This window comes from Thunnus thynnus, chromosome 18 (assembly GCF_963924715.1).
Source record: "Thunnus thynnus chromosome 18, fThuThy2.1, whole genome shotgun sequence".
Taxonomy (NCBI): domain Eukaryota; kingdom Metazoa; phylum Chordata; class Actinopteri; order Scombriformes; family Scombridae; genus Thunnus; species Thunnus thynnus.
The window spans coordinates 3,975,190-3,999,761 of NC_089534.1; the positions used below are offsets into that span (position 1 = coordinate 3,975,190).

General features: G+C 38.8%; 2 protein-coding genes across 3 annotated transcripts; both read right to left on the reverse strand.

The window, feature by feature from the left end:
• Positions 1–1,839: 1,839 nt before the first annotated feature.
• LOC137168986 (uncharacterized) lies at positions 1,840–9,105 on the reverse strand. 2 transcript variants are annotated; one of them, XM_067571903.1, is made up of 9 exons: positions 8,586–9,105; positions 8,029–8,361; positions 7,602–7,886; positions 7,363–7,413; positions 6,321–6,377; positions 3,034–3,126; positions 2,919–2,947; positions 2,753–2,809; positions 1,840–2,483 (listed from the first exon to the last, which is right to left on the reverse strand). In XM_067571903.1, the coding sequence occupies exons 1-9, from the start codon at positions 8,659–8,661 to the stop codon at positions 2,406–2,408; spliced, it is 1,059 nt and encodes a 352-aa protein (XP_067428004.1). In that variant the 5' UTR covers positions 8,662–9,105; the 3' UTR covers positions 1,840–2,405. The 2 variants fall into 2 exon arrangements, with proteins under 2 accessions (XP_067428004.1, XP_067428005.1); XM_067571904.1 differs by having other exon boundaries at positions 8,029–8,358; positions 8,586–9,104.
• A 2,435-nt stretch (positions 9,106–11,540) lies between these two features.
• On the reverse strand, positions 11,541–15,233 carry LOC137168990 (uncharacterized). Its single transcript, XM_067571910.1, has 7 exons — positions 14,916–15,233; positions 14,413–14,736; positions 14,000–14,272; positions 12,673–12,774; positions 12,558–12,586; positions 12,392–12,448; positions 11,541–12,122 (listed from the first exon to the last, which is right to left on the reverse strand). The coding sequence occupies exons 1-7, from the start codon at positions 14,992–14,994 to the stop codon at positions 12,045–12,047; spliced, it is 942 nt and encodes a 313-aa protein (XP_067428011.1). The 5' UTR covers positions 14,995–15,233; the 3' UTR covers positions 11,541–12,044.
• Positions 15,234–24,572: the final 9,339 nt, after the last annotated feature.

Below are 24,572 nucleotides of genomic sequence, written 5' to 3' on the forward strand. Positions count from 1 at the left end.
AGATCCAAGTGTGAATAGAGGGAAGATTTAGAGGTGAAAGAACAGACAGATAAGGGAAGTTGTAGTCTGAGTAGAAGCAGGACGTCTATAGCTGAGAATATCCACCTTTCATTATCAGTCAGTGCCAGGATGAGTAGCAGGAATGGATGCAAATGCAGAGACCGGCATGCAGAGATTGCAGGGTAGACAAAATCCTTCTTTAATCTTGTGGTGGTCAAGACAGAACTGAACAGAACAAAGCAAAACAGAACAAATGATCCAACAAAGACTGAAGAGAAAACCATGACTTAAAAAGAAACTTAACTAACGAGGAGATGAGGTGCAGGTGGGGAGATGGGTGGAGAATTCAGCAGAGGGGAATGAACATACAGGGAGCTGATTGGCTGAGGAAACACAGGGAGCAGAGCAGGCATGATGAGGCTAACACAGGGCAGGTGTGGGGAAAACAGGGCAGGGCTAACGAGTCCAAATGCAGGGCAGGTGTGGAGGAGTACATGAACACACGAGGGAAACAGAGCAACAGAAAACCAAAACCCAGAAAACAAACTCAACGCCCCCTACACTAACCCATCCAAGACTAACCACGAACACAAACCCAAGTACACAACCCAACAAACTAACTAATAATGCAGTCCTCTAAACCCACCACCCAATTCATAAGCAAAACCATATGACCAGAGGGACTGACAACAGAAGTGAAACACAGACAACTCTAAAGAACACAAAAAGTCCAGAAAAACAAAGTCCAGGCAAGATGTGACAGAAACCCCCCCTCAAGGGACGGATACCAGACGTCCCACAAACGCCACCAAGGGACACAGGACAGATGGCTGCCGCAAGATGGGGGGAGGAGGAGGCCAAAACTGACGGTCCACAGGCCATGAAAAAGAGCAGGTAGCTAGGGAAGTGGCACAGGGGCAGACAGTCAGAACGTAGGGAACCAAGGAGGTCACGGTCAGGAAGGTGGCCAGGACATGGGGAACCAGGAAGACGGCGCACAGGCAGGAGGCCAGGACACTGGGAGCCAGGGAGATGACACTCCAGCGGGCAGCCTGAGGCCGGACAAGGGCAGAGCACAAGAGTACAGGTGGACGGCTTAGAGGCAGGACAGACAGGTGAAGTCGCTCTGGAGGGCGACCCAACGTGAGGAGCTGCTCTGGAAGTCTGACTGCAGGCCGACGGCGACAGCAAAACCCTTCAGGAGGCCGGGCAGGGGGCCGGTGGCGAAGGCAGAGCGCCTCTGGAGGCTGGGCTACAAGTAGATGGGGACGGCGAAGGCTGGGCCCCTCTGGAGGCTGGGCTGCAGGCCAACGGGGAAGGTGGAGCCCCTCTGGAGGTGGAGCCACTGGGGATGCTGCTGCAGACTCTGGGAGGCTCAGAGGGCGACGCCACTGGAGTTTCAGGAAGTGGAGACCTGCCCCTCCTGGGAAAGCAGGAACCACAGGGACCCGGGAGCCAGAGGAAACAGCCGCACAGGAACCCAATGACCAGTGACTCCATGACTTCAGGTGGACTGGGACAGGATGGTTGCAGCTCAGGAACGGGGAACTGACTGAAGATTGCTGCATCGGCCCAGCAGGAACAGAGGGTTGCTGTGACTGCCCAGCAGGAACAGACCATCCACGACTAACCACGAACACAAACCCAATTACACAACCCAACAAACTAACTAATAATGCAATCCTCTAAACCCACCACCCAATTCATAAGCAAAACCATATGACCAGAAGGACTGACAACAGAAGTGAACACAAAAAGTCCAGAAAAACAAAGTCCAGGCAAGATGTGACAGTCAGGACACTGTTAGTACATGAAATAATTACACAACACAGTGTAGAATTAACTGTTAAACATTTCTTTATTTGCAAATTACATTATCATCAGATATAAGACTGAGAAGACTGTTACTGACTGCAGTAAGACTCAAAGCTCATTCAAACCAAACACATGTTGGCTTCCTGACAAACATGTTAACAATGATAAATGAAAATTAAAATTAATTATTCTGTAAACTTAAACATGAAACTGATCTGAAGCTGCTGCAGCTTAAAAAGCAGCAACAGAAGTCTTAAAGTCAAGTCTAAATTCTTCCATTTGAAGCAGATTTAAGGAAGTTAAATGAGTTAAAACGTGAGAAAAGTTTGAGAAATAATGCAGGAAAAGACATTTAATAAAACTCACAGCTTCTTAACAAGAGATAAAATCCAGATTTGAATATTGTTGTCCAAGTCAGACTAAAAATAAAAATTTCTCAGCACACAAAACATACAAATCTCAAAGTGATCTTATGATTCTTTCTTTATGTAAAGAATTCAACTACTCATGTAAAACTGAGACCATATTAATGATATAACAGCAAGGGAGTCATTTCTCTGGTGAGTTGATGTTGGTGTGGAAGTCGTTGATCAGTGGAGTCTGACAGAAGTAGAAGGTTCTCCCAAGTTTTCATACTTCACCGCACCATCATCTTCATCATTCTGCTCCTGTGAAAAACAACACAAAGAAACCCACTCTAACACACTCACACTGAAAACTCACAAATCATAACCCTACTTCTTTGACCTTTAGGTTTCTGCTGCTGCACATTCAACACAATCACAGATAATCTAACATATACAAATAAATGAAGTTGTTCCTCCCCAGAAGAGCCCCGAACTCCCAGATTTTCCTCCCAGCTGACTGTTGAAGTTTTAAAAGTGAACACAGGTCACAGTGGAGTCAGCAGAACCTGAACGCACCATCAGATATTTACCTGACTGGCTGCTGGACCAGAACGCTTCGCTGTTTGGCTTCTTACTGACTTTAAATCCTGCACAAACACAAACAGTGAGACATTCACAGTCCTGCACTGACTTACAGTCTCTTAATGTACACATTTGTCTTTTTATACATCAGTTCAGTTGTTATTTTCAACTCACAATGTTGTCATCAGGTGGTCTCTGGTTCCCTGGAAAATAAATCACAGAGTAACATTTCAGTTCTAAACTTACAGTTTGTTTTAGACTTAACAAATGTTGGTCTGAATTTTCTCACCTCGAGCTCTGAAGAGAAGAACAGTAATCACAGTGATGAGGAGGAGTTCAGCCACACGCATCATCAACATTATGTAGCTCAGAGCAGAACAATCTGTACAAGTATTAATTAGAGAAACAACATGACAGTAAAGGAAGTATGTACATTTGAAATATTTTGGTAGGTTGTCACATTTAACAATCAGGTTCATGTGAGCTGTGGAAATAAAAACCATGGAAATAAAAGATTCACTAGTTGCGTTTGTACAACAGTGTATTGCTGCCACCATGACATAAAATATTTTTTCAGTTTCTTGATATAACAAGAAAACATTCTGAGAAAAACTACTTGTTAAATTATGCAAGTTATGCAGCACATTGCTGCTCTTTATGAGCTCAAGAGCTCAAGAAGATATTATGATATCGACTGCAGTTGGACCTCATGTTATGAAAAATGACAGACAGGTAGAAACAGGAAGAAAAAGAGGAGCCTTATATACCAGGGGAGATATTTACTGTGCGCTCACGTTTCATCACTGTTAATGAAAAACTGATAAAATATACAGACGCAAGCACAGCAAAGCACGTTTCAACTGCTTTTCACTTTTTGATTGTTTGGGGAAAACCCATGTAACTTATGCATTTAACGTGCGCATGCATGTCACCATGGTTACACATATATGCCTTGATGGTTCATGTCCAGAAGCTAGATTTAATGGTAGTTTATATACATTTCAAGCATTTGTTTCACACCAGCCTAAACTAGATGATAACTGGTCGACTTTCTGGGGAAGACCTGGTCTGATTAGGAGAGATGATGTCAGAGTCTGCTCTCCCCCTCACCTGTTGCTGTGGGAATTATCCAATCATTCAGTCTCACTCTCTGCTCTGCCACACCCCTCATTAGTTCAACCACTTTCACCCGGTGCTCCCACCTGCTCATCATCTCCAATCAAGCCAGTATATAAGCTGCCTTGGCCCACTCCCTCTTTGTCAGATTGTCTATGCCACTATGCTAAGTCGTCTTGCCTGCATCGTCGGCCTGCCTTCCTGGTTCCTGATCAGCTCGTCTCTGGCCATCGCTCCTCGTCTCTGCCCCGGTAAACCCACCAGCCTTCTGTCCCTGACTCTGAGTTCTGCCTGCCTGTTTCCTGGTCTTTGTCTGCTTGTGGTTGAGAGATGTTCCGATTCCTGCTCTGCCATCGTCTCTGGTTACATCTGCTCTGCTGCCTGTTTACCTGCTGCTGAAGCAGCCCAGTCCACGACGCCCTGCCTACTGCCTTCCAGCAGTGAGTACCCCCCCTCGTACACTGCTGCTTCCCCCGGAGCTCTGGACTAGAGACTGTTCTTGTGCAGTGTTGCATCTTTCCCTCTTCGACACCGATCAAGCCTGCCTTAGAACTGTTGGACTGTTGCCAGTGCTGTGGTTTGTCTGCCTTGGGAGTGGAAGATCGGGGTTTGATTCCTGGTGGAGCCATACTCATCAGAACTGTTTCTCTGACTGTGCTACTATTGTCTTGACATTGTGTGGGATAAAGACTGTAAAATTTATATTGGTGTCATTTGTGCTGCAATTGGGTCCATTCTATACCCGTTAGACATACATCCCACTTTGGATGGAGCTGCTCTCATATCTAGAAATATGGCTGAGTTTATTAGTAGACCAAAACCATGACACTCCAGTGTTGAGACCAGGAGGCAGAGCTGCAGTCCTACACGCTTCTCTGTGCTTCCATTAGAGCAGTAACCCACCCAAAACCACATAGAGACTGTCTGTCCCCTGACCACTCAAATCAATTCAATCTAAAATAAACATGTAGAAATGTAATGAATTAACACCACCACTGTAATAGTACAAGACAATAGAATTAAATGTGGACTCTTAAATATTAGATCTCTGTCATCTGAAACTGTATTAGTAAACAATCTAATCTCAGATTATCATATTGCTTTATTTTGTCATGAAGAATATGTCAGCCTAAATGAATCCACTCCCCCCCAGTCATATTAATACTCACATTCCTTGAGATAGCAGCCATTTTCAACTCAAGCTTAATCATCAACCCTATTCCTGAACTTAATTACTGATCAGAAAGTCTTGTTCTTAGTCTCTCTCACCCAACCTGCAAAACTTTACATCCATTTCAATTTGTTATAATGTACCGTCCTCCTGGTCTGTACTCTGAATTTTTATCTGAATCCTCAGAGTTTTTATCAAACTTAGTCCTTAGTGCAGATAAAGTAATTATAGTAGGTGATTTTAATATTCATGTGGACGTTGATAATAGTCTCAGCGCTGCGTTTATCTCATTAGACTCAATTGGCTTCTCTCATTGTGTAAATAAACCCACTCACTATCTTATTGAATTCCTGTTACAGGAGTACACGCCATTAGACAAACATGTCTTCACTAGATGTCTATCTGATAGTGCTGTAGCTACATTTAAGGAAGCAATTGTTGTAGTGCCGCAGGATAATGGGAATAACACTCGACTCCATTACCCCTTTAAAAAAAGACGATAATAAAATATAAGGGGTTCGCTCCTTGGTATAACTCCCAACAACACAAATTAAAGCAAACATTGTGAACATTTGTCAGAATATGGTGTTCCACCAAACTGGAAGGCTCTGGTTTAGTTTGGCAGGATAGTCTTAAAACATATAGGAAGGTCCTTTGTAAGGCCAGAGCCGCCTATTACTCATCAATAGAAGAGAATAAAAACAGTCCGAGGTTCCTCTTCAGCACTTTGGCTGACAAAGAGTCATAACTGTATTGATCCATGTATTCCTATAGCTCTCAGTAGTAACGACTTCATGAGCGTCTTTAATGATAAAATTCTAACTATTAGAGAGAAAATTCATCACCTCCTGCCCTCAACGGACACCGATTTATCCACAAACACAGGAACCTTAAAGGTAAAAGTGCATTATATTGAAAAGTGTTCCTAATATTTTTTCCATCCCATTAACATACATGAGGGAGACAAAATATTAGGAACACTTTTCAATATAATACACTCCAGTACATCACCATCCACTATGAACTAAATATTAACATAAAGTAGAATTATCACCTTTCTGACAATGTCAACGAAAACTGAAACTATATAAACTTTGTAAAAGTAGAATTTATGGCAGAGCTGTTGTTGTTCCTACTAAAGTGCTTGGTCAGTGTTCAGTATATGACATACAGTATATGTAATTTATAGTAGACGGGGTTGGAAGATAATATGAGGCTTCAGTTTTCTCAGTTAGTCAAAGTAACAGAGAGAGATACTGTAAAGCAACATACAGAAAATGTTGAGTTACCTTGTGGTGTAATTGTAGCATCTTTGGTTGCAGTTGTTGCTGTTATGGCGTATGCACCTGGACAAATGAACAAAGCCCAGAAATTATACAACTAGAAAATACTTCATGTTTATCATCTGCAGTACCTGAATGAGAAAGAATATCATCTTAAAACTTCAAATCTATAAAATACACAAATATTTTATGTAAATCTTTACATCAGTCTGAAGTGATTTTAAACAGCTCATCATATTCTCACCTGTTTTCTCAACTGTGGTCCAACAGCTGAAGATAAACAGCTGCACTGTTCTGTCATCATGTGACACAATACACTTTTTGCAATTTGAACTGATTAATGAAGTTTATAGACTTATAAACAAAGTTCGGGAACCAAAGACCACGCCTTGTACGCAACCCATTTCCGCACCACAGGGTATTTAGACACACCATATCCGCTCCTCTCCCCTCTGTCTCAGCTTGCAAGTCCCTCCCACCCGACCCCTCCGCTAACTTTCCTCTCTTCTCTGCTCAAACACAGGAACAGGGGGGCCTCGTACAGATGCCAGATCATCGAGACAGCACCCCCACCCTGAGTCTCAACCCCTGTTCCCACTTACCTCCCCGACATCGACGCATCTCCTCCTTTCATCTATCACTCTCCTATCCACTCCCTCCTTCCCCTCTTTCCCGCCTGCTCTTCTTTCTCCCCATCCCTCGACCCTCATCCCTTCGACCCCTACCCCCTCATCCCGCATCCCACAACCTCGACCCTCACCCCCGCATCCTCACACCCCCCCGACCCTCTCCCTTCCCCCATCCATCCTTCCCTCTCCAACCATCCCTCTAACTATCCTTCCTCCTTTTCACCCTGCCTTCCATCACACTCCCAATAAACCATTAAATCCATATTCTAGAAGGAGTGGTCTTGGTTAGTGAAAAAGTCTTTGGGAAAGAATGTCTACATCTACACTAGTAAACAGCTGTTTTCACATATTGCCGGGGCAGCAGTGGTTGAATACATTGAATAAAATGTTGAATACATACGAGTGACTTTGTTGCTCACCTTCTTGTGGTGTTGATGTTGTTTCAGGTTCAGTTGTTGTTTCAGCCACACCTGACAGATTAAATAACAAAAACCAACAAACTTTACAGTGACAAAAACACATTGTTCACCATCTGCTGTGACTAAATGAGAAACATTTATATCAACCTAAAACTTAAAATACATCAAATAAATAAATGCAGTTTTGTCATTTTTCATATCAGAATAAAGTGATTTTAAACAGCTCATCATCTTCTCACCTGGTTTCTCACATGACAACTGAGGACTGATGTTATACAGCTGCACTTTTCCATTGTTGAGATCTGTGACTTTACACTTCAGTAACTCATGATTTGATGTGCAAATAAAATGAGAAGTCAGGAAGGACACAGTGACTGAACAGGAAGACTGTGATGTCTTCAAGTCTTTGTTATCTTTGTCCACATCTTTACCCTGATACACCCACTTCACTGTGTGTCTACACTGTCCACGTTTCAACACAGAGCAGCTTAACGTCACCTCATTATTGTTCTTATATTCAGTCACTGGTGAAGATGGAGATATTGTGAGAGAAAGACAACAAGAGTCAGATTAACTTCATCACTGTAATCATAATTATTGTAATGTTTCAGTATATTGTTCTAACAAGACAGTTTGAGCTGAAAACATTATGATGTAAATACTCACTGGTAACAACAGACAGATCAACCTCAGAGTCTTGACCTTGTTGTCGTCCTGATTTGAACTGTATGCAGAAGTAACGACCAACATCCTCAACTGTGACCTTCTTTATAACCAGAGAACAGTTCGCTGTAACATTCAGTCTGTCTGATTTAGCTTTGGCTTTTTCACCAATCTGCCCAAGTTCAATCAGCGCTACTAATACTGTGCTTCTTAAACCACCAAAGAGCCAGGTAGTACTGTCACATTTATCCTGATCATTTAACACATTTTGACAAGACAAAGTAACTTCATCTCCATCTCTGACAGTGAAGGAGGAACGTTGTCCAGTTATGTCTGCTGAGAGATATGAGAGAGGAATATGAACAATTAACTGAAATAAATAGAAATATGACTGTCATGTTCATTGTTAGTGTGAGGATCATTTTAGATACAACAGAACTTTCTAAATGTGTCTCATCTTCAGTTTTCAGTTCATTAAACTCAACAAATTAACAACTAACAACATACTCGTCTCAATTTAAGAAGGTTAATAAAATACTAAATTAATCTTTTTTTCTTACCTGAAAACTGAAGCACCAGTATCAGAAACAACATTTGAATCCGTCTGAATTCAACCATCCTGCTTCTCTCTCTCATTGATCTCCGCTTCTCTTAACTGTCGCAGTCTCTAAAGTAATGTGTGAAGTAAGGCGTCTTCTTCCTGTCATTTGTACGTGTGTCACTTCCTCTTCCTCACTCTGCTGCATGTACAGTCCAGGCAGTAAGTATTTGGACAGTTACACAGTTTTTGTTCTTCAGGCTCTGTGTTTCAGCACATTCAATCTGTAATAAAACAATGAATACTGCATTAAAGTACCAAGTCTCAGCTTTAATTAGAGTAGTAACTGTAACTGTAAATGTCCAAATACTTACTGTCTGGACTGTATGTAGGCAGACTGATCAGAGTTTTGTCACTGAATTCTTTTGCAACCAAAAACTAATTAACATATTTACTTTTGACAGTTTAGTTTTTATTCACTGTGACTGACAAGACACTGACTCACATTTCTTGATCAGTAATATGACGGGTAAGCAGCACTAAAGAGGTCAGAGGTCACAGCTGTCTGACAAAGATCCTGTGAAACTGGGATGTAATCACGGATCACAAGGTAAAGAAATATGTTTCTGCCGTCAGAGCAGCCATATTAAACCATATTAAGATTCAACAAGTGCACACTGTGTTTGTTCCCACGGTGTATTTGTGACAACGATGTGTTTGACCTCCTGAAAAGAAGAAGAGGAAGTTAAAGGTGTGAAGACTGTTAAGTTAGGTAAATGGTTGCAGTAACGCAACTGTTCTTAGGAAACACACAGACAGACATGTTAATCCATCTGAATTCAACCATCGTGCTTCACCATCCTTCTTTGTCGATATCTTCAGAACAAGAGATCGATGCTCTCAACTGTCAGAGTCTGTAAAGTAGTTTGTGTTGTAGAGAGATACAGCATCTACCTCCTGCAGTTAGTGTGATGTCACTTCCTCATAGTGACACTTAGTCTTTTGTCAGCTGTTGGATTTACTGTATTTTCATCCAAACAGTCAAAAACTCATTTTTACTTTGACATTTGTAACATTTAGTTGTGTCTCATCCACAGTGATGCAACGTTTTTGATCAGCAATAACAGAAGCTGCCGACAGTCAGAGGTCAGAGGTCACAGCAGCCTGACAAAGATTGAACAGGATGAACATGTAGGATGGAGACATGATTATGTGTCACTGATTACAAGACAAAGGAATATGTTTCTGCCTTTAAAAGAGACATTGAGGCAATCTGATGCTGTAAGAAGCAAACTACTGTATATTAAGGCTCATATTTTGTCTCAAGTGCACACTGTGTCCAGTCCCATGATGCATTTGTGACGATGACGTGTTTGACCTCCTGAAAAGAAGAAGAGGAGAATTGAGGAAGTTGAGTGTGTGCAGACTATTAGGTAAGATAAATGTTTGCAATAATGCAGCTCTTCTTTTCTGTAGATAGTGTTTATTAGAAAACAGACAGGATTCATGGTGACGTCTGACAGCACACATGAACAGACAGGTGAAGAGTCAAACTTTGACTCTTGATGCTCAACATGGTGCAACATGGTGATACTGTAGCAGCTGTAAAAGAACAGATAAGATGATGTTTTAGTGGTCTGAGACCTGTTAGTTCCTCATTGTATCTTTGAGGTCAGTTTTTCTGAGAAATGAGAGGTGTGTCAAGTGTTTCAGTGAGAATGTGGAAACAACAGCAGCAGAGCTCTGGAGGTTTTACCCTCTAATGATGATCAGATAAGAATCAGAAACACAAGAAGCTCACAGGAACAGACAGTCAACACTTTATGAAAAGACAAAGAGGAATTTTCTGCTGAAATCTACTTTAATCTCTGGAAGGTTTGAGGTCTCTGAGACTCCAGCAGTGCACGTTAATACATACTGATGCTGAGTTAACTTGTTTATACTTAGTCAAGCTTCAGTTCAGGCAGGTTTAACATTTAATATGAAGGTTTTTCATGCTATATGCACACTGCAGAGGTGACTTTGGTCATTTGTATTAACACTCATCACAATCAAGCAGTATCTACCACACCTTGAGGCTTCAAACTGGCTCTGTCCGTCTTTATATGCAGCCTATGATCACAATGCATTTGTATTTAGATGCATTTTAGATCCAAGTGTGAATAGAGGGAAGATTTAGAGGTGAAAGAACAGACAGATAAGGGAAGTTGTAGTCTGAGTAGAAGCAGGAGCTGCTTCTATAGCTGAGAATATCCACCTTTCATTATCAGTCAGTGCCAGGATGAGTAGCAGGAATGGATGCAAATGCAGAGACCGGCATGCAGAGATTGCAGGGTAGACAAAATCCTTCTTTAATCTTGTGGTGGTTAAGACAGAACAGGGCAAGACAGAACTGAACAGAACAAAGCAAAACAGAACAAATGATCCAAGAAAGACTGAAGAGAAAACCAGGACTTAAAAAGAAACTTAACTAACGAGGAGATGAGGTGCAGGTGGGGAGATGGGTGGAGAATTCAGCAGAGGGGAATGAACATACAGGGAGCTGATTGGCTGAGGAAACACAGGGAGCAGAGCAGGGCTGATGAGGCTAACACAGGGCAGGTGTGGGGAAAACAGGGCAGGGCTAACAAGTCCAAATGCAGGGCAGGTGTGGAGGAGTACATGAACACACAAGGGAAACAGAGCAACAGAAAACCAAAACCCAGAAAACAAACTCAACGCCACCTACACTAACCCATCCAAGACTAACCACGAACACAAACCTTAGTACACAACCCAACAAACTAACTAATAATGCAGTCCTCTAAACCCACCACCCAATTCATAAGCAAAACCATATGACCAGAGGGACTGACAACAGAAGTGAAACACGGACAACTCTAAAGAATGCAAAAAGTCCAGAAAAACAAAGTCCAGGCAAGATGTGACAGTCAGAACACTGTTAGTACATGAAATAATTACACAACACAGTGTAGAATTAACTGTTAAACAGTTCTTTATTTGCAAATTACATTATTATCAGATATAATAAAGAGAAGATTGTTACTGACTGCAGTAAGACTCAAAGCTCATTCAAACCAAACACATGTTGGCTTCCTGACAAACATGTTAACAATGATAAATGAAAGTTAAAATTAATTCTTCTGTAAACTTAAACATGAAACTGATCTGAAGCTGCTGCAGCTTAAAAAGCAGCAACAAAAGTAGCAAGAAAAGTTTGAGAAATAATGCAGGAAAAGACATTTAATAAAACTCACAGCTTCTTAACAAGAGATAAAATCCAGATTTGAATATTGTTGTCCAAGTCAGACTAAAAATAAAAATTTCTCAGCACACAAAACATACAAATCTCAAAGTGATCTTATGATTCTTTCTTTATGTAAAGAATTCAACTACTCATGTAAAACTGAGACCATATTAATGATATAACAGCAAGGGAGTCATTTCTCTGGTGAGTTGATGTTGGTGTGGAAGTCGTTGATCAGTGGAGTCTGACAGAAGTAGAAGGTTCTCCAAAGTTTTCATACTTCACCGCACCATCATCTTCATCATTCTGCTCCTGTGAAAAACAACACAAAGAAACCCACTCTGACACACTCACACTGAAAACTCACAAATCACAACCCTACTTCTTTGACCTTTAGGTTTCTGCTGCTGCACATTCAACACAATCACAGATAATCTAACATATACAAATAAATGAAGTTGTTACTCCCCAAAAGAGCCCTGAACTCCCAGATTTTCCTCCCAGCTGACTGTTGAAGTTTTAAAAGTGAACACAGGTCACAGTGGAGTCAGCAGAACCTGAACGCACCATCAGATATTTACCTGACTGGCTGCTGGACCAGAACGCTTCGCTGTTCGGCTTCTTACTGACTTTAAATCCTGCACAAACACAAACAGTGAGACATTCACAGTCCTGCACTGACTTACAGTCTCTTAATGTACACATTTGTCTTTTTATACATCAGTTCAGTTGTTATTTTCAACTCACAATGTTGTCATCAGGTGGTCTCTGGTTCCCTGGAAAATAAATCACAGAGTAACATTTCAGTTCTAAAGTTGCAGTTTGTTTTAGACTTAACAAATGTTGGTCTGAATTTTCTCACCTCGAGCTCTGAAGAGAAGAACAGTAATCACAGTGATGAGGAGGAGTTCAGCCACACGCATCACCAACATTATGTAGCTCAGAGCAGAACAATCTGTACGAACTGTGGAACATAGAAATGTGTCACTGAAGAGTTTTAGTTTTAGAAGAAAAGAGTAGAAACCTTTTTTTTCCTTTTCAATAAACATTCAACAGTTTTTGGCAAATTTAAAACATTTTAAGGAGCATGTTTGTGTTTGCTGTGGAAATAAAAGAGTTGAACAAGTATCATATGTGTCATATAACATAAATAAATCAGAATTTGCAAGTTTCATTCACTCATCAGGATGCGATTCATGCTTAGATGTACAGTATTCATTCTGTTGTTGAAATGTTTGGATTTTTTCCTTTATGAAATTTGAACTGATGAAAAATATTTTGTAAATGTTTAATTTATATATAATCCAATAAACACAGCAAATATCACTTGTTGTGATCTGTAACATGTATGTTAAACATGTATTAACTGAGTTTTTTGGCTACTTGGGGGCAACAGAAACAAGTGAACACAACACTGACATGAACATTGAACTTGTTAGCAAACAGTTGCTCATTTCCACATCCAGCAGTTACGGAGCAACATTATCATTCATTTGTATAAAGTGGAAAAGTATAAAGATTAACAGTAATTGGTTTGGTTGATAGGTTGGAGGAGGACGACTGAGGACGTTGAGTTGTAAATGCAGTTATGCAGCTGTTAAGGCGACGAGATACAGCTGAAAACTTCATGGTGATGTCGACATTTTAGTGTTTTGAGAATTGTTGGTTCCTCATTGTAGCTCAATATATTTTTCTAAGAACTAAGAGGGAAGTGTTTCGGGGTGAATGTGGGTTCAACGTCAGCAGAACTCTGGAGGTTTTACTCTGTAATGATGACTGAGTTAGCTTTATAAGGCTCTTGGGAACAAACACTTGAAAAACAAATGCTCTTTGGACTCATATGGAAAACTAATTTCATCCCTAGAAATTTTAGGGTTTAACTTTTATATTCTGAGTACAAGATTTAGGTGATTTAGCTGAATATGACATTAAATAACAAAACACAACAAAAGATGATAAAATATCTCATTAAGTCTCTATCAGGTAGTTTTGTTGGATCATCATTGTGTGCAGATGTTTTGTTTTCCTCCCTTGTCCCTCTCATGTTTCCTGTTGATATAGCTGAACATGGAATTAAATAAGAAAACACAAAAAAGATGAGAAAATATCTCATTTTATACCATCTGCAGTAACTGAGAAACAATGATGTCATCTTATAACTTCAAATCCATCATATAAAAAAAACTTACTGTGTTTCTCACATGAGGACTGAGGGGTGAAGTTAAACAGCAGTGTCCCGCCATTACGTTCAGTCACTTTACACTTAAATAACTCAGAATAATGTGACGTCTGATCAAGATTAGAAGCTGTAAATGTCACAGCGGCTCCGCAAGAACTTTTCCCCAGGTTTGTGAAATCATCACTATTACCGTCATACAGCCACTCCACTGTGTCTTGACAGTATTCATATTTCAACACAGAGCAGGTTAATGTCACCTTATCATCATCCCTTTGTTCATTAACTGCGGAGATATTATGAGAAAAAGACAACAAGAGTAAAATTAAGTTCATAACTGTAATTATAATCATTGTAATGTTTCAGTACATTGTTCTAAGAAGACAGTTTGAGCTGAAAACATGAAAGAATGATGTAAATACTCACTGTTAATAACAGACAGATAAACTTTAGCATCTTGACCTTGTTGTTGTCCTGATCTGTCGAACTGTCTGCAGCTGTAACGACCAAAATCATCAAGTGTGACCTTCTTTATAACCAGAGAACAGTCCACTGTAACACTCAGTCTGTCTCTGGAATATCTACCAATCTGCCCAAGTTTAATCAGCTCTACTACTGTTGAGTTTTCTTTTCTTCCGTACATCCAGGTAGTGCCGTCACATTTGTCCTGATCATTTATCACATTTTTACAAGACAAAGTGACTTCATCTCCATCTCTGACAGTGATGTAAGAATCTTGTCCTGTTACTGCTGTTGAGAAGATGAGAGAGAAATATAAAAAATTAACCTAAAGAAGGACATGACTGTTAGATTCACAGTTAATGTGAGGATAAGTTTAAATACAAGACATTCATAAATATGTATTATCCACTAAACTCTCTGTGTTAAATACAAGAGGGTGGTAACTAAAGTATAATATGTATCCTTACCTCTAAACTGAAGCACCAGAATCAGAAATAAAGATATTTTAATCCATCTGAATTCATCCATCTCGTTGTTCTGACGCATTGAACGGTCAAAGTTGCTGAACTAGTGTTTCTTTAAAATAGAGACCCAGCATCTACTTCCTCTTACTAGTGTCACTTCCGTATAGTGACTGGATTGTTTTTCCCTTCTTTCAGTTGACGAATTTACGTAGACACAGCCTCCTATTCTCATCTCTCTACATATCTTATAGATATTGAAACAGCCAAAGAGTCAGGTGTAGTTCAGTGTGGAGATAAAAGCCTCTGATGTGTTTTTTTAGTTCTCAGCCTGTTGGATGATGTGGAGAAAATCTGCTCCTCTGACTGGACGGATTAAACTCCTCCCTCAGTCACAGTTCAACTTCTCTCTTAACCCACCAACCGCAACCACAACACTCTCCCTTTACATTGTGGTGTCTCGGTGTGAAAGTACTTCTCATCTATAACCACAAGCTCTGTTCATTTAATTCTTTTGAAATCGGCTCTCATTCTTCTGCACAGTGATAGTATTTGCATTTTTAGAGGTAATTCTCAGTACAAATGTAATTTCCAGAGACCTGGATGAGATATCCAGCAACCCAAAAACAAAACATCATCACAACTTGCTTTCTTTCAAAATTACAACAATGTGGGCTTAAGAAAGAATTCAAGAGAAGACTTTTTTTTCTAAAATTGATATAAACATTTATTGCAAAGAATTTTCATCTTTTACAGTGAAGCCATGATACTGTTTTACAAAATACAGCATAGTTTAGGTGATTATCAAGCAGTTTATATTTCCAGATTATATAATTCTCAGTTATGATAAAGAGACTCTGTTGAGGCTGAAAGCTCATTCAGTCACACTACAAAGTTTACAAAAATACACTGGACTACTAACATGTTTACAATAATGTTATAAATGAAAATATATTTATTTCTTGTGTACACAAATCAATGAGTAAAATCTTAAATAGATTATAAATTGTTAAACTGGAGGCAATTTTAAGTAACTAAGAAAACACTCTAAATGATGTTATGATTCTTTATTATCTAGATGATTAACATTGTGATAAAATAATTTTTAATTTGTTTTATTCTTTTCGTTAGTTGATCTTAATGTGGAAGCTGTTTGTTTTCAGCTGTGGAGTCTGACAGAAGCTGAATGGTCTCAAAAGTTTTCATATTTCACCGTAACATCATCTTCATCTTCATCATAATGGACCTGTGAAAAACAGAAAAACAACACATCACACATGAGATTCAGAGTAAAAATGGAACAAATAAATGTTGAACTGGGATGCTCAGCAGTCCCTTACATTTAGTTATATCACCCACACAACCAGATTTTCCTCCCAGCTGACTGTTGTCTTAAAAGTTTTTACATTTGACAGACTCAGCAGACCCTGAACGCACCATCAGCTACTGTCTGATCAGATATTTACCTGACTGGCTGCTGGACCAAAACTCTTCACTGTTCGACTTCTTCCTGGGATTAAAACCTGCACAAACACAAACAGTGAGACATTCACAGTCCTGCATTACAGTAACATGGACTTTATTAATTGATTTTACACATCAACTCACAGTGTTGTCATCAGGTGGTCTCTGGTTCCCTGCAAAACAAATCACAGAGTAACATTTCAGTTCTAAAGTTACAGTTTGTTTTAATCAGACTTAAGAAATGTGTGTGAACATTTTCTCACCTCGAGCTCTAAAGAATAGAACAGTAATCACAGTGATGAGGAGGAGTTCAGCCACACGCATCACCAACATTATGTAGCTCAGAGCAGAACAATCTGTACGAACTGTGGAATATAGAAATGTGTCAGTGAAGAGTTTTAGTTTTAGAAGAAATGAGCAGAAACCTTTTTTTTTCCTTTCCAATATACATTCAACAGTTTTTGGCAAATTTAAAACATTTTAAGGAGCATGTTTGTGTTTGCTGTGGAAATAAAAGAGTTGAACAAGTATCATATGTGTCATATAACATAAATGAATCAGAATTTGTAAGTTTTATTCGATCATCAGGATCATCCCTATATATCAAGCAATTCATGCTTAGATATACAGTATTTACACTGTTGTTGAAATGTTTGTATTTTTTTTTTCATTTTGAAATTTGAATTGATGAAATGTTTACTTTATATATAATCCAAAAAAACAGCAAATATCTCTTGTTGTGATCTGTATGTTAAACCTGTATTAAATTAAACTAATTAAAGTTTTTTCGTTACAACAAAAAAATAATCTACCAAACACAAATTTCCTTACTTTTTGTGCCAATTTTATTTGGGGAAAAATTCTTTTTGGGCGCCTGTTGGACCCAGAAGCTGTAATTACACAGTCTGGCCACTATGTCAAAATGGCTTCAAAGCCTGACGCACTTCCAGGGGGCTCGGTTTTAAGAGAATTTTCTATGAAAACAGCTGCCTGCTGAGGCCGAAAATGACACCATGACAGTGCTGAGAGTGAACCAAAACAGTAAAGTTGCATCCGGAAAGCTAAACAATGAGCTGAAACTCAATATAAAGCTCTGTAAAGCCGAGGGGAGCTGCAGAGTCACTGATAATTTTTTGTAGGTTCATCACTACGAGTCACAACCAACACATTACACACTGTCAGCTTAAACATGGTTACTGTAAAAACATAGATTATAGCCACTTTAAGACCAGAAGAATTACACAACAAGGATCTGAATCTGCAAACACTGCTAGCTGACATGTAGTGCTTTAAACATGCATCTTCAGTCTTGCCCAATTCTAGTAAATCTAGTAATTCTGCAGCTGTCAACAAACTGTAACATGAGAAAATACCTCACGTTTACAATCTGTAGTAACTAAATGAGAAAGAATGATGTCATCTGAAAACTTTAAAAATCCATCAAATAAACAAATGTAGTTCTATGTTTTTGACATGAGGATGAAATGATTTTACAGCTCATCATACACTCACCTGATGATGGAGGGCTGTAGGTAAACTGCTGCACTTCTCCCCTGCTTTTGTCTGTCACTTTACACTTGAATAACTCATAATAGTTGGACTTGTGATGCAACGTCTTAAATGTCACAGCGGCGAAACAGTGAGACTGTGATGTTCGTACATATTGTTTATCCACATCCTGACCGTCATACAGCCACTTGACTGTGTGTCGGCACTCTCCATATGTCAACAAAGAGCAGTACAAGATGATCGTAGTGGTGTCCTTATGTTCAGTCACTGGTGAAGATGGAGATATTGTGAGAGAAAGACAACAAGAGTCAGATTAACTTCATCACTGTAATCATAATTATTGTAATGTTTCAGTATATTGTTCTAACAAGACAGTTTGAGCTGAAAACATTATGATGTAAATACTCACTGGTAACAACAGACAGATCAACCCGAAAGTCTTGACCTTGTTGTCGTCCTGATTTGAACTGTCTGCAGGTGTAACGACCAATATCCTCAACTGTGACCTTCTTTATAACCAGAGAACAGTTCGCTGTAACACTCAGTCTGTCTGATTTAGCTTTGGCTTCTTCACCAATCCGCCCAAGTCTAATCAGCTCTACTGCTGCTGTGCTTCCTGAACCAACAAAGAGCCAGGTAGTACTGTCACATTTATCCTGATTAGTCATCACATTTTCACAAGACAAAGTGACTTCATCTCCATCTCTGACAGTGATGTAAGAATCTTGTCCTGTCGAGAAGATGAGAGAGAAATATAAAGATTAACAGAAATTGTTTTTGTTGTTAGGTTGGAGGAATACGACTAAGGATACAGCCTCATCTACAGTAACTTTAAATCCACCAAATAAACAAACTTACTGTGTTTCTCAGATGAGGACTGAGGGGTGAAGTTAAACAGCAGTATCCCTCCTTTACTTTCAGTCACTTTACACTTAAATAACTCAGAATAATGTGACGTCTGATTAAGATTAGAAGCTGTAAATTTCACAGTGGCTCTGCAGGAATCTCTTGATGTCTGCAGGTTTGTGAAATCCTCCCTGTTACCGTCATACAGCCACTCCACTGTGTCTTGACAGTATTCATATTTCAACACAGAGCAGGTTAATGTCACCTTATCATCATCTTTATATTCATTAACTGGGGAGATATTGTGAGAAAAAGACAACAAGAGTAAAACTGACTGTAATCATAATCATTGTAATGTTTCAGTACATTGTTCTAAGAAGACAGTTTGAGCTGAAAACTTGAAAAAATGATGTAAATACTCACTGTTAATAACAGACAGATAAACGTTAGCATCTGGATCTTGTCGTTGTCCTGATCTGTCGAACTGTCTGCAGCTGTAACGACCAACATCCTCAACTGTGACCTTCTTTATAACCAGAGAACAGTCCACTGTAACACTCAGTCTGTCTGATTTAGCTTTGGCATTTTCACCAATCTGCCCAAGTCTAATCAGCTCTACTACTGGTGAGTTTTCTTCTCTACTGTACATCCAGGTAGTGCCGTCACATTTGTCCTGATCATTTATCACATTTTTACAAGACAAAGTGACTTCATCTCCATCTCTGACAGTGATGTAAGAATCTTGTCCTGTTACTGCTGTTGAGAAGATGAGAGAGAAATATAAAAAATTAACCTAAATAAGGACATGACTGTTATCCTCAAAGTTAATGTGAGGATAAGTTTAAATACAAGACATTAATAGATATGTATATATGTGTTAAATACAAGAGGGTAGTAACTGAAGTATAATATGTATCCTTACCTCTATACTGAAGCACCAGAATCAGAAATAAAGATATTTTAATCCATCTGAATTCATCCATCTCGTTGTTCTGACGCACTGAACGGTCAAAGTTTCTCAACTAGTGCTTCTTTAAAAGAGAGACACAGCATCTACTTCCTCTTACTAGTAAAGTGTCACTTCCTTATAGTGACTGGAATGTTTTTCCCTTCTTTCAGGTGAAGAATTTATGACAGTTATCAATTACTCATCTCTCTAAATATCTATTAAACTCCTCCCTCAGTCATGATTAAACATCATTCACAGCAAAAAACCTAATATAGTATGAGCTGAGAGCTGGCGTTGACAGTGACATTAACCCATCGACCACAACCACAACACTCCCCCTTTACATTGTGGTGTCTCAGTGTCAAAGTACTTCCCATCTATAACCACAAGCTCTGTTCATATAATTCTTTTGAAATGTGCTCACATTGCTCTCTCACTTCCTGTGCACAGTGATAGTATTTGCATTTTTAGAGGTAATTCTCAGTACAAATGTAATTTCCAGAGACCTGGATGAGCTATCCATCTTTACAAATACAACAGAAGGAAGTCAGTAGATTTAACAAGGTCTTTTACAGTTTTCATTCATATTAGACTTGGTTTGGTTGTCGGTTGGAGGAGGAAGACTGAAGAAGTTGGAAGTTAAACTGTTAAGGTGTTAAAATACAGCTTATTAAAAACTTCCTGGGGATGTTAGACACCACACATGAACTCAGAAGTGAGTCAAACTCCTCGCCCACCAGAATATGATGCAGTGCATGATGAAGTTACTGTTAGAAAAAACATATATGGTGATATTTTAGTTGTCTAAGAATTGTTTGTTCCTCATTGCAGCTAAATATCTTTTTCTAAGAACAGAGAGGGAAGTGTTTGATGATGACCAAGTTCGTATGATAAAGTTCTTACGTAAGACAAGAACAGTCGTGCTTGCAATAATTTTTTTAATGCCATTATCTCGAGATCACAAGTTAATTTATGTTGTTATCACAAAAAATGAAACTGCTTAAAAGGTATTTTTTGGCATTTCTCTTACAATGTAGGAGAAGGGGGTTACAGACACTCATCATCCTCCTACTGCAGCTTTCCACCAGGTGAGTTAAAACTCCTCACCAGGGATCAGACGCCTTCCTGCAGCACACTTGGATCATGTCAACTGAGAGGAAGTTCAGGAGCTTGTTGATAAGGAGGTTGGTAGTGTTGCTGTCCGTGGTGCTGAAATGGATGATGAATTCACCTCATTTGGCTTATGTATCTGTTTGCAAGCCATGTTATATATTAAAATACAAAGCATAAATGAAACAACTGACACAACAGAATAGTTCTACACAGTTTGAATCATCACATAGAGTAGATTTCTAAATATGTTGCTTAAATTATAGTCAACAGATCTCTGAGCTTGAGGGATTGTTTCCAGAAAGAAATATATTAATTAAAATGAACATCTTATTGTCTATGTTCTTTGATTTGATTGTTGTTAGAGGAAGTTATTGGAACATTGAACTAAAGCACAAATAAAGCATCAAATCCAACTTTCTATATGCATCACTGACTGTTCATACAGCAGTGTCCCGCTGTTACGTTCAGTCAATTTACACTTAAATAACTCAGAATAATGTGACTTCTGATTAAGATTAGAAGCTGTAAATTTCACCATGGCTCTACAGGAATCTCTTGATGTCTGCAGGTTTGTGAAGTCCTCCCTGTTACCGTCATACAGCCACTCCACTATGTCTTAACAGTGTTCATGTTTCAACACAGAGCTGGATAATATCACCTTATCATCATGCTTATATTCATTAATTGCGGAGATATTGTGAGAAAAAGACAACAATAGTAAAATTAAGTTCATAACTGTAATTATAATCACTGTAAAGTTTCAGTATATTGTTCTAACAAGACAGTTTGAGCTGAAAACTTGAAAAAATGATGTAAATACTCACTGTTAATAACAGACAGATAAACTTTAGCATCTCGATCTTGTCGTTGTCCTGATCTGTCGAACTATCTGCAGCTGTAACGACCAACATCCTCAACTGTGACCTTCTTTATAACCAGAGAACAGTTCACTGTAACACTCAGTCTGTCTGATAAAACTTTGGCATCTTCACCAATCTGCCCAAGTCTAATCAGCTCTACTACTCTTGAGTTTTCTTCTCTACTGTATATCCAGGTAGTGCGGTCACTTTTGTCCTGATCATTTATCACATTTTTACAAGACAAAGTGACTTCATCTCCATCTCTGACAGTGATGTAAGAATCTTGTCCTGTTACTGCTGTTGAGAAGATGAGAGAGAAATATGAAAAATTAACCTAAAGAAGGACATGACTGTTAGATTCACAGTTAATGTGAGGATAAGTTTAAACACAAGACATTCATAAATGTAAGTAAGTAAAAAAAAGAAAGTAAAATTTATTTATATAGTGCTTTTCACAGACAATCATCACAAAGTGCTTTACATGAGCGTGATGCCACATAGAAATAAAGAGAAATCAACAATCTGTAATAATAAAAAATACACAGTAAAACATGGAGATATAAAATGTCAACTACTTACAGGAAGCTCTCAAATGCCTGTCTAAAAAGGTGTGTTTTAAGCTGCTTTTTAAATGAATATGCAGAGTCAGCAGACCTTAAGGGTGTAGGCAGAGCGTTCCACAGCTCAGGTGCCACAGCCTCAAAAGCTCGATCGCCACGAGTCTTGAAGCGGGTGCATGGAACAGAGAGAAAATTTTGCATGTTTGACCTAAGAGAGCGAGCAGATATGTATGGGTGTAGTAGATCAGCAATATAGGCAGGAGCCTGACCGTGCAGAGCTTTGTAAGTAAGGGTGAGAATTTTGAACTGAATCCTAAAAGCAACAGGAAGCCAATGAAGAGTTTTCAATATGGGTGTAATATGAGACCGTCTATTTGACCTGGTCAGTAGTCTTGCAGCAGCTTATTGGATTGTCTGCAGACGATCAACAGAAGACATACTAAGTGAGGTAAATAGTGCGTTGCAGTAGTCATTGCGAGAAGAAATGAAAGCATGTATAATAATTTCTAGTTCAACTGATGAGACTATAGATGTCAGTTTACTAATATTTCTCAAGTGGAAAAAGCAAGACCTGGTAAGCTGCTTTACATGGGTGTCAAATGACGAGGACTGATCAAATATTACCCTTAAATTGCACAGGCTGGATTGGGCAGTGGAGGAAAGAGGCCCAATACTTTTTATAATCCTGGGGCAGCCTTTTCTGGGGCGAAAACCAGGACCTCTGTCTTATCAGCATTGAGCTGTAGGTAGTTTTCTGCTGTCCAATCATTAATAATAAATATGTATTATCCACTAAACTCTCTGTGTTAAATACAAGAGGGTAGTAACTAAAGTATAATATGTATCCTTACCTCTAAACTGAAGCACCAGAATCAGAAATAAAGATATTTTAATCCATCTGAATTCATCCATCTTGTTGTTCTGATGCATTGAACGGTCAAAGTTGCTGAACCAGTGCTTCTTTAAAAGAGAGACTCAGCATCTACGTCCTCTTACTAGTAAAGTGTGACTTCCTTATAGTTACTGGAATGTTTTTCCCTTCTTTCAGTTGAAGAATTTATGACAGTTATCAATTACTCATCTCTCTAAATATCTATGAAACTCCTCCCTCAGTCATGATTAAACATCACTCACAGCAAAAAACCCTATGAGCTGAGAGCTGGCGTTGACAGTGAACATCTCTCTTAACCCACCCACCACAACCACAACACTCCCCCTTTACATTGTGGTGTCTCGGTCCCATCTATAACCACAAGCTCTGTTCATATAATACTTTTGAAATAGACGTCATTCTTTTCACACTTTCTGTGCACAGTGATAGTATTTGCATTTTTAGAGGTAAAAACATTATCACAATTATTTGCAGCTTGTAACATTAGAAACACTGATGTGAGCTGATGCAAAGTTTTAGCAGTAAATACAGCAGAAGGAAGTCATTCTTCTGCACAGTGATAGTATTTGCATTTTTAGAGGTAATTCTCAGTACAAATGTAATTTCCAGAGACCTGGATGAGATATCCAGCAACCCAAAAACAAAACATTATCACAACTTGCCTTCTTTCAAAATTACAACAATGTGGGCTTAAGAAAGAATTCAAGAGAAGACTTTTTTTCTAAAATTTATATAAACATTTATTGCAAAGAATTTTCACCTTTTACAGTGAAGCCATGATACTGTTTTACAAAATACAGCATAGTTTAGGTGATTATCAAGCAGTTTATATTTCCAGATTATATAATTCTCAGTTATGATAAAGAGACTCTGTTGAGGCTGAAAGCTCATTCAGTCACACTACAAAGTTTACAAAAATACACTGGACTACTAACATGTTTACAGTAATGTTATAAATAAAAATATATTTATTTCTTGTGTACACAAATCAATGAGTAAAATCTTAAATGGATTATAAATTGTTAAACTGGAAGCCAATTTTAAGTAACTAAGAAAACACTCTAAATGTTGTTATGATTCTATATTCTTTATTATCTAGATGATTAACATTGTGATAAAATAATCTTTAATTTGTTTTATTCTTTTTGTTAGTTGATGTTAATGTGGAAGCTGTTTGTTTTCAGCTGTGGAGTCTGACAGAAGCTGAATGGTCTCAAAAGTTTTCATATTTCACATCTTCATCTTCATCATAATGGACCTGTGAAAAACAGAAAAACAACACATCACACATGAGATTCAGAGTAAAAATGGAACAAATAAATGTTGAACTGGGATGCTCAGCAGTCCCTTACATTTAGTTATATCTCCCACACAACCAGATTTTCCTCCCAGATGACTTAAAAGTTTTTACATTTGACAGACTCAGCAGACCCTGAACGCACCATCAGTTACTGTCTGATCAGATATTTA

Coding starts and splice junctions, on each gene's coding strand:
- LOC137168990 (XM_067571910.1), bottom strand. CDS start 14,994: ATGCGTCAGAACAACGAGATGGATGAATTCAGATGGATTAAAATATCT. Junction 12,775..13,999: donor GTCCTCATGTGAGAAACACA/GTAAGTTTTTTT, acceptor TATGTTCCACAG/TTCGTACAGATTGTTCTGCT. Junction 12,587..12,672: donor TCTTCTCTTCAGAGCTCGAG/GTGAGAAAATTC, acceptor TTTATTTTCCAG/GGAACCAGAGACCACCTGAT.
- LOC137168986 (XM_067571903.1), bottom strand. CDS start 8,661: ATGAGAGAGAGAAGCAGGATGGTTGAATTCAGACGGATTCAAATGTTG. Junction 8,362..8,585: donor ACTGGTGCTTCAGTTTTCAG/GTAAGAAAAAAA, acceptor CATATCTCTCAG/CAGACATAACTGGACAACGT. Junction 2,810..2,918: donor GACCACCTGATGACAACATT/GTGAGTTGAAAA, acceptor GTGTTTGTGCAG/GATTTAAAGTCAGTAAGAAG.